Raw genomic sequence first — 8960 nt, 5'->3', positions numbered from 1 at the left:
GCAGCAAGCCCCCTCCACAGCACGTGCCTCCCCTGGGGGTGGTCAGGGCCCCTCCCGATGCCCAGCTCTGCCCAGTGATGGAGACAAACTGCTCTCGGGTTTCCATAGCCATCCTGCGCCCTGCTCTCCTCCTGCCTGGAAAATTCCTCCCTGGGGTCAAGGGGGGCTGACCCTGGCCCAGTCCCTCACCAGCCCCTCCCCTCAGTCCTGCACCAAAGCCAGACCGCCTGTCAGCAGGACCCAGGAGGGGAGGGGCAGGGAGGGAGGGAGGCCTGGCCCTTTGTCCAGAGTTTGTCTGCGGTGACACTGTTCCCACCCTGACCCCTGGCTGCTGGGGCATGGGAATAGGCCTGCTGCCTGTTGGATATGTGGAGCTGGAAGCGGGCCTGCCCTTTGACCCCCAGCGCCTGGACTGTGCCCCTGAGGATACCTTCCTGTGGTGGGCACTGGCCTCGTCTGTGAGGGAGCTCTCCCACCAGGGTCCCCCACTGTCCACTGCTATCCCTCCACCCACGTCTTCATGTGTCCACACGTATGTCCCCCCGGGGCCTTTCTAGCTGTCTCCCGATCTGCATTTCTCAGCAGCTCTGCAGTGAGTCCATCCTCCCAGGGGGGAGGGGGGCGGCGATCACTGCTGGATTCTGAGTGTCTCAGCTCAGTGACCAGGGGCCCCTCCACCATGTCCCCCCAGCATGGCGCGGTGTCGCTGCCGCCCTCGGTGCTGGTCTCTCTGGTGTCAGGGTCTGTCGCTTTGCTGGACGCTCTTGCTGAGTCTGACTCCCCGGTGGTTTTGCTCCGTTGGTTTGGAGTTGAGGTTCGCCGTTGGCAGGATTTCTGATAGTGATTCATCCTTGAATCCGACGTGGGCTTGAACCGAAGACCTTTCCATTCACGGCTGAGCACTTCAGTGTTGTACCGGAGCTTCTGCTCGCACCCCCACACGTAGAACAGCGTCTCTGTAGACTCCTAGCCTGCTGGTGGCCTGTGCCTGCTGGGCAGGCTGCAGGTGCGGGCACCATGGCAGGCGCAGGGCCAGCCCTGACCAGTCTCCCTGCCTGCAGCCAGGAGCCAGCCTCCCTGTCCAGCCTGACCATGGCCGACCTGGCCCCCGACCTGCAGCACATCCTCTTCTGGATGGCGAACTCGGTGGAGCTCCTCTACTTCCTGCAGCAGAAGGGCCCGCTCTACGTGCAGAGCATGGAGGAGGCGCTGGACGGCACAGGTGAGGAGGACGTGTGGGGGAGTCCTAGAGCGGGGTCGCTCCCATCGAGCGAGGGGTCCTGTGTCCGCCCTGGCGCCTTCGCCCCTGTCAGAGGCCCCCTCTGCTCTGTCCTTGAAGCCCCCGGGGTTGGGGTGTCTTCCTTGGAGAACAGCGTTTGAGGAGGCCTCAGGCGAGTGCTCTGACCTCCATGTGGAGATGTTGGTCAGCACGCATCTCACGCCACATGCGAGGACAGGCTGGGCTCTGTGCCCCCTTGTCCAGGACCAGCATCCCTCCCTCCAGACCCAAGCAGGCCCCGAGACACTGCTCCTGTGTGGTAATGAGGCCACTGGGCCACCATGCACTCTGGGTCCTCAGGGTCCAGGGAGTCGCTGCTGTCCTGTGCACTGACAGCCAGCGAGGAGGCCATGGCGGTGCTGGAGGAGGTGATCCTGTATGCCTTCCAGCAGTGCGTCTACTACATCTCCAAGGTGAGGCGGGGCCTGTGCTCAGCCCGCAGGGCAGGGCCCGCAGGGCAGAGGGGCCCTTGTAACGAGGCTGCTTGCTGCCCGGCCCAGTCCCTGTATGCGTGCCTGCCCGCTCTCCTCGAGTGCCCCCCATTCCCCGCCGAGCGCCGCGACAGCTGGAGCCCAGGTCCCCGCCTCCCCGAGGAGCTGCGCCGCGTCGTGGCCATCTACCAGGCCACGCTGGACCTCCTGCGCCAGTTCCAGGTGCATCCCGAGATCGCCACCCAGATGCTGGCCTACCTCCTCTTCTTCTCCAGCACCCTGCTCTTCAACCAGCTCCTGGACAAGGGTGAGGGGCCCGGGAGAGCCGGCTGGGGCCTCTGAGTGTGGGGGTGGGCCCCCTGAGAGTGGGGCTGGGGCCATGAGTGCGGGGTTGGGACCGTGAGTGCGGGGCTAGGCCCCCTGAGTGCGGGGTTGGGGCCCGTGAGTGCGGGGCTGGGCCCCCTGAGAGCGGGGCTGGGGCCATGAGTGCAGGGCTGGGCCTGCAGGACAGAGGCAGATGCGCCCAGGTGCCTCTTGTCACCCAGTTCCTTGCTAGGTTGACCTGCCCTGCAGCCCTGACCTCTGACCTCACCCCATTCCTCACTGCAGCTCTGACTTCTGATCTCACCTCATCCTTCACTGTACCCTGACTTCTGCCCTGGCCCAGCCTGCCCCTGCCCGTGGGTCCTGGCCTTGATAGTGTGGGGCTGAGTGAGGGACTGAGGAGGACTTGGGGGACAGAAGCTGTAGGGATGCGGGAGAGAGGAGAGCTTGTGGAGACAACTGTGGGCATGCCCCCAGGTCCCTCGCTGAGCTGCTTCCACTGGCCCAAGGGTGTGCAGGCCTTCGCCCGGCTGCAGCAGCTCCTGGAGTGGGTGAGGGGTGCTGGCTTGGGGGCCACAGGTGAGCAGTTCTTCCGGAAGCTTTCCTGCACGCTCAACCTGTTGTCCACGCCCAGTGCCCAGCTCGTCCAGGTAGGTGGGGAGGGGTGCAGTGGGTCTGGCTGATGGTGGCACTAAGGCTCGGGTGGGGTCCCTGGAGGACTGAGCTCAGGGCCAGGAGATTCCCCCTCCCAGGTGCAAAGTGGTTTCCACGGTGACCCCCTGAGATGGGCAAAGCAGTGTCCTGGGAGAGGGGCCTGGGAGTGTGGTAGCCCACAGATGGGCGAGGGGACGTGGTGATGGCAGATGACACAGGCCACTGGATGCCTGCCCTACTGCTCTGTCCAGATGACCTGGGCCACACTGCGGGCTACCTTTCCTGCCCTGCGCCCAGCGCAGCTCCACCGGCTGTTGACCCAGTACCAGCTGGCCTCGGCCATGGGCCCCACGAGTGCCTGGGAGCCGAGTGCCCCAGACGCCCCTGACGCCTGCAAGTCTGGTGAGCCAGCATTGGGTGGGGTGTGGGGTGTCCCCAGAAGCCAGCAGGGGCAGCAGGCCCAGCCCACTGAGCTTCTGAGAGCCCCAGTCCTCCTTGCCCATGGGGACATGAGGCTCTCGTGCCACCAGGGTGTCCTCAGCTGTGGCTAAATTCCAGTGTCCAGGCTGAGGTCAGAGGTCTTCTTCCTCTCACGGTGCCTGGGGACACGCCTGCAGCAGCACTGCCCAGCGACCCAGGAGAATGATGTCTCCCCATGGGTCTGAATACACACATGACAGAAGGCAGGAGCACACGTGCTGCTTGTGTGTATGTGTGTGCATTGCATGTGCTCACATCCTACGGCAGTGTGATGTGCATCCTGACATGTGAACAAGGACTAGAAGTGCAGACAGAAGCAGACAGATCCCAGGAGGACTTCAGGGACCTTCTGAGCCCTTGTTCCTTGGGCACAGGCCGTCTGTGATTGTCCTACCTAACACCCAGGAGGCCTGACATCCCAGGCCTGCCATGGGGGAACTGGGGTTCAGCCAGGAGAGGAGGGTGACCTTCCCTGTCTCTGGATGAGCAGAGACCAAACGCAGACAGCCATGGCACCCAGTGACAAGCCCTGTGGGGTACAAGGGGCAGCGAGCACCCCAACTCCATCAAATGTAGCTTTGGGCAGGACAGGGAAGGGAGGTCCCGGCTGAGAGCCGGGCCTGGCTTTGCTCTCCTGTGGCTCCTTGGAGGTGACGGACCAGGAGCCTGGCTGCACTCACTCCCTCAGCTGCCTGGGATTCCATGAGGGCGGGGGTGTGGGAGCCTGGGTAGGGCGGCAGACCCGGCCAGGCCGGCACAGCCCCCCTCCTCACAGACGACGTCCTGGAGTCGTACGAGAACCCCCCGCCCATCGTTCTGCCCAGTGATGGCTTCCAGGTGGACCTGGAGGTGGACCGACTGGACGACAGCATCTACCAGCACCTGCTTTACGTCCGCCACTTTGTGTGGGGTCTGCAGAGCCGAGCTGGCCGTGGCAGTGGGCCCCCACCTGCAGAGTGTCTGGAGGTGGGACAGGGCTTGCCCTGGGCATGGTTTGGCTCTGGGGGTGGTTTATGTAGCGGCAGCCTACCCTTGTGGTCAGAACTTCTTCACCACAGTCCTGAGCCTGGAAGAGGCCTTAGGAGAGGTTCTGATTGGTTGGCATGAGTCAGACACTAGCTCTTAGTGTCAGTGGCCAGAAGAGGTGGGCGGTTCCTTATCTGCAAGTGTCAACTGTGCCCTCTAGCTGAGCCTCCTGAGCTGGCAGGTGTGCATAGCAGGGTGGCCGGAAGAGAGCGGTCAACCAGATGAGGGCCTGCATGTGAGAGAGGGCCTGCAAGGTCGGGGAGGACCTACAGGGTCAGGGAGGGCCTGCAGGGCTGGGGAGGGCCTGCATGTGAAAGAGGGCCTGCAGGGTTGGGGAGGACCTACAGGGTCAGGGAGGGCCTGCAGGGCTGGGGAGGGCCTGCAGGACTGAGGAGGGTCTGCAGGGTCAGGGAGGGTCTGCAAAGCTGGGGAGGGCCTGCATGTGAAAGAGGACCTGCAGCACCGGGGAGGACCTGCAGGGTCTGCCACACAGCCATCCCAGAAGCTCTCAGCCCCCTCCTGCATTGAGCCTTTGGGCCAGCTGTTGCTAGCCCCCACTGACATTCCACAGCCCTTCCTTCTAGGCAGGTGACAGCCTTAGGGCCACAGTGCCCTACACGACTGTCAGTCTCTCTGCTCAGTAGGCTGTGGTCACTGGACGCTGGCTGCAGCCTGTTGCTCTCTCTTCCCCAGGGCCTGTACCACACTATTCCAGAGGGTCCTGCCGAGGGTCAGCATGGCCCTGCAGCTTCCCGGAACCCCAAGACTCTCCGGGACTCTAGACCACATGGTAGCAGGAACAGGGGTGTGCCAGAGAGGCAGCCCAGCCGCAGGGGTCCTCCACCTGCTGACACCTCCTCGTGCCTCCTGACTCCACCCAGCACCCCACTGGACCTTGAGCCCCCCACTCATGACTGGTTTGAGCCCTCTCAGGTGAAGAAGGGTGACCTCAGCCCCCAAGGTGCACCCCAGGAAGGTGAGGCTGCCCTGAGCATGCAGCACCCCAACCCTGCATGAGGCCCTGTGTCTCAGGCCCAGTGAGATCCTGCTGGGTCAGTGACCCCACCTTGTAACTTCAGCAGACGTGTGGCCCCAGCTCCTGGGGTCCGGACAGGAAGGGGTGTTGTCTGTCTGAGGGACCCACAGGGACCTGGATGGGGCCAGGTGGGGCTGCACCAGGTCAGCAGTGTGCCCCTTGTGAAGGACCACATCCCTCCAGGTGTAGTGCTAGTCAGGTGGGCTGCCTGCTGGGGTGGGGCCCAGGGCCAGGTGTGGGCAGCTGTGTCGGGCTGGACCGGAGCTGGCAGAGCCCAGTGGCAGGAGGGTGACACCTGGGGAGGTAACACTGGGGGCCTGTGAATGGGGGAGGTTGCTCTCAGCCCCGCAGCCCTGCTCTGTACCTACGGCCCCCATCTCTCACAGGAGGCCCCCAAGCCCCCGAGGACTCGTCCTCCAGCCGTAGCTCCAGCCCCGACGTCCCCCATGCCTCCCTCTGCCCCTCGGTGGTGGTCGTGGAGCTGGAACGGGGCCCCTCCGGGCTGGGCATGGGCCTGGTGGACGGCATGGTGAGTGTCCCCTGGGCAGGGGCCCTGGCGTGAGAGCCACTCTCAAAGGCTGAGGGTCAAGGAGGGTAACCTGCCCTGCCCCTCCTCTCATGACTTACACCCTCATCATCTGTCATGGGCCACTGGTACTTCTCGAGACACTGGGGCTTGTTGGTCACTTCAGCTGGTCTCTGCCCTGTTCCCAGCACACACCCTTGGGAGTCCCTGGCCTCTACATCCAGACACTGCTGCCTGGCAGCCCTGCAGCCTGTGATGGCCGGCTCTCGCTGGGGGACCGGATCCTGGATGTGGACGGAACCAGCCTGGCAGGAGTCAGCTACCTGAGGTACCAGCCGGCACCTAGCCACCTTGGGGCCCATGGGGACACATCCAGCCCTGTGCCGGTCACTGCCCTTAGCCCCTGCGTGGCCTCTGCTCCGGGGATGTCAGAGGCCAGCCAGTGGTGGTGCTGCCTGCCCTTGAAGCCCCTGTCACAGCACATCACACACACATAGTGGCCATGTTGTGGGTTCAAGGTGCAGCCAGGGCCCAGCAGCCTCGGTGACGCATCCAGTCCCGTCTCCCTCCCCCTCGCCTGTGTTCCAGGGCCATAGACCTGATCCGCAGCGGTGGCAAGAAGATGCGCTTTCTGGTTGCCAAGTCAGACCCCGAGACAGCGAGGAAAGTCCATTTCCGTGCGGCCCCCTCCTAGCATGGCCCCCACATCCGGTGTCCACTAAGCGCAGCAGCTTCTGTGCCGGACCCATTGCCTTGGGTGGTGCCTCGGAATCGTGTTCTGGTTTTCTTTCGCCGAGCACCAGGGCAGTGTTTGGAACGGAGCCTTCATGTTTACAGTTTACGGGGCGGGCGGATCCAATAAACTATCTTTCCTACCCACAGGACAGTGCTGCTGTGTGGGGCGCAGGGTCGTCTTGGCCGTTCCCCAGGGGACGTTACCCAGGCATACCCTCCCCTGGGGCACAGGGTCCCCTCCCCTGGGGCGCAGGGTCCTTGGACCCCGCCAGCCTCCTGTCGAGTCGACGATGACTCACAGTGACCCTGTGAACAGCTCTGAACGCTGCTTTATCCTGAGCAAACCTCACCATCTCTGACACACCTGACCCCACTTCCAGATCCTATGTCCATCCATCTCAGGGGCTTCCTTTCCTGTGCTGACCCTCTACCCTTCCAACCCCAAATATGATGTCCTTCTCCAAGGTCTGATCCCTCTTGACAGCAAGACCGACATACATGAGACGGGGTTTCAAAGTCCTTGCCTCCACGGAGCAGCCTGGCTTCACCCCTTCCGGGACAGAGCTGGCCTAGAGCTCTCGTGGCCTGATGGGTGAGGGACTGGAGCTACCAACCCAAAGCTACACTGTTTGCGTCTCCTCCCAGGCAGCCTCCTACAGAGGACTGGAAAGTGGAGAATGGCCTTGGGTGGCCAGAGCCTGGACTGCGGCAGGGGTCAGGGTGACCAGACAAGGGCCTAGTGGGCAGGGCTGAGTACGGTGCTGGTGGCGTGGTCCATGGCACCCTCTAGTGGCTGGCCACAGTATCTCCATGAAGGGCTGGGCACAGTCCACTTGTCTGGAGTTAAGCTTAGACTGGCCACTCCTTGGCTCTTGGGAGGTCATAGGTGGAGCTGCCGGTGCACAGGTCACCGTGTCCATGTCCTCCACTGGAGCTGCCCTTCCAGAGAGCGCCTGCCGGGAGGCAGCATGCAGGGCCCCGGGGAGCCACAGGGCCACCTCGAACCTCCCCCCTGCGGTGTCCAGCTCTCAGAGGTGATGATGGTGGATTGGATAGGGTGGACCAGACTCGGGGCTCCTCAAGGTGAGGCATGGACCTGACCTGTTCATGGGCTCTGACTCGCGGCCCCCTGCCCTCAAGCTGGGCGCTGCCTGGCTTTGCAGCTGTGGTCCACTACTCAGGCTTTGGTGGGAAGGGACAGCCGAGCTTGGACACAATTTTTCATTTTTCTGGAAATGCATTTATTTTTACACTTTTTATTGGGATTTAAATGAGCATCTACAGCAAATAGTCTTCCATTCAGCCATTCGCACACATCCCCACAGGGCACCGGCGTCCTCCCTCTCCACGGCAGTGCTGCCTGTCTTGTCTGAGGGGGTCCAAGGACAGCACTCCTCCCAGATGTAGGGGTTTATCCCCAAGGCCGTGGCTGAAGTGGTTCCCTGCTGACCCGGGCACATTCAGGACTTGTCACCTCGAGTCGACTGCCCACCTGAGGGGACAGGTCACACAGGTCTGCGTTCCCCAGGAGGCCTGGCTGGTCCTAGCCTTGGTCCTCAGGCTCCAGTCTGAAGCCCAGCTCTCATGTGGGCAGGAGGCTGGCCTCTCTGTCCACCAATCGGCTGACCGTGCACAGGGAAAGGTGCAAGCTGGCGTGGGCATTGCGGTGGACATGTGGGGTGGTGGCCTCAGTGACCGGTGTGAACACGAACTGGGCCACGCTGGGCATCTTGAGCAGGTTGGTCAGCTCTGTGGCTCTTGTGCGGATGATGTCCGTGTCCTCGTCTCCGGGGCCCCCAGCTGGGCCCTGAGGGAGGGCCCTCAGCTTGGACAGAAGCAGCGAGGCCCTGTGGGCCCAGTCATCGGTGGACAATGGTGTCAAACGGATGCCCCCGAGCTCCCAACTACGGCTCAGGCGGGTGCCCAGGGTCCCCACCCACCACAGCCCGTCCCTGTGTCTGAAACCTGCCTGCCCCACATCAACCCCCCCCCCCCGACCCCCTACCTGGGAATCAGGTCCTGGCTGCGGGACGCCAACTTGGTCAGCGTGGTCATGAGGACAGTGACCACCTGTGGTGGGCATGGGGGGTGGGTGGCGGAGCGACGGGACTGGGTGACCTCAAAGAGCAGGGCCTCCAGAGCCTCGAAGAACCGGTTGACCTGCTCCACTGTGCAGCGCCGGTCATGGGTCACTGCCAGGTACTCGCCGATGGCCCACACCTGCGTGGACACAACGTCAGGGGTGCGCTTGGCCGCGGGGTGGGGCGGGGTGGGCGGGCGGCACCTCACCACGGCCTCAAACATGCTGTCCCGGCTGCCGATGCTGCTCACACTCCCCACAAACCGCAGCAGGTCCCGGGCCAGCTCCACCACCAGGGCCGGGCGCAGCCGGAACAGTGCCAGGAGCTGCGAGCTCATCACCCTGCGGGCCACAGACAGCACGGTGGGCCCTCTGTGCGGACAGCCGGG

General features: G+C 63.6%; 2 protein-coding genes across 2 annotated transcripts in view; one reads left to right on the top strand and one right to left on the bottom strand.

The window, feature by feature from the left end:
• RADIL (Ras association and DIL domains) overlaps positions 1-6450 on the top strand; it is a 29826-nt gene extending 23376 nt beyond the window's left edge. The window contains exons 5-14 of the mRNA XM_006889748.1: positions 1062-1222; positions 1580-1692; positions 1780-2017; positions 2512-2684; positions 2940-3090; positions 3944-4134; positions 4888-5170; positions 5617-5759; positions 5945-6084; positions 6345-6450. Coding sequence (XP_006889810.1) covers positions 1062-1222; positions 1580-1692; positions 1780-2017; positions 2512-2684; positions 2940-3090; positions 3944-4134; positions 4888-5170; positions 5617-5759; positions 5945-6084; positions 6345-6450 — 1699 coding nt within the window. The remainder of the gene's footprint in view (positions 1-1061; positions 1223-1579; positions 1693-1779; positions 2018-2511; positions 2685-2939; positions 3091-3943; positions 4135-4887; positions 5171-5616; positions 5760-5944; positions 6085-6344) is intronic.
• A 1623-nt stretch (positions 6451-8073) lies between these two features.
• AP5Z1 (adaptor-related protein complex 5, zeta 1 subunit) overlaps positions 8074-8960 on the bottom strand; it is a 10782-nt gene continuing 9895 nt past the window's right edge. Inside the window, exons 15-17 of the mRNA XM_006889747.1 lie at positions 8781-8913; positions 8497-8711; positions 8074-8338 (exon numbers count right to left, since the gene is read on the bottom strand). Coding sequence (XP_006889809.1) covers positions 8074-8338; positions 8497-8711; positions 8781-8913 — 613 coding nt within the window. The remainder of the gene's footprint in view (positions 8339-8496; positions 8712-8780; positions 8914-8960) is intronic.

The sequence above is a fragment of the Elephantulus edwardii genome, unplaced genomic scaffold (assembly GCF_000299155.1).
Source record: "Elephantulus edwardii isolate Elephantulus edwardi_28Jun2011 unplaced genomic scaffold, EleEdw1.0 scaffold00080, whole genome shotgun sequence".
Taxonomy (NCBI): domain Eukaryota; kingdom Metazoa; phylum Chordata; class Mammalia; order Macroscelidea; family Macroscelididae; genus Elephantulus; species Elephantulus edwardii.
Note: the sequence above shows the minus strand (reverse complement) of the source record. Positions and strands in the feature narration are given on the sequence as shown.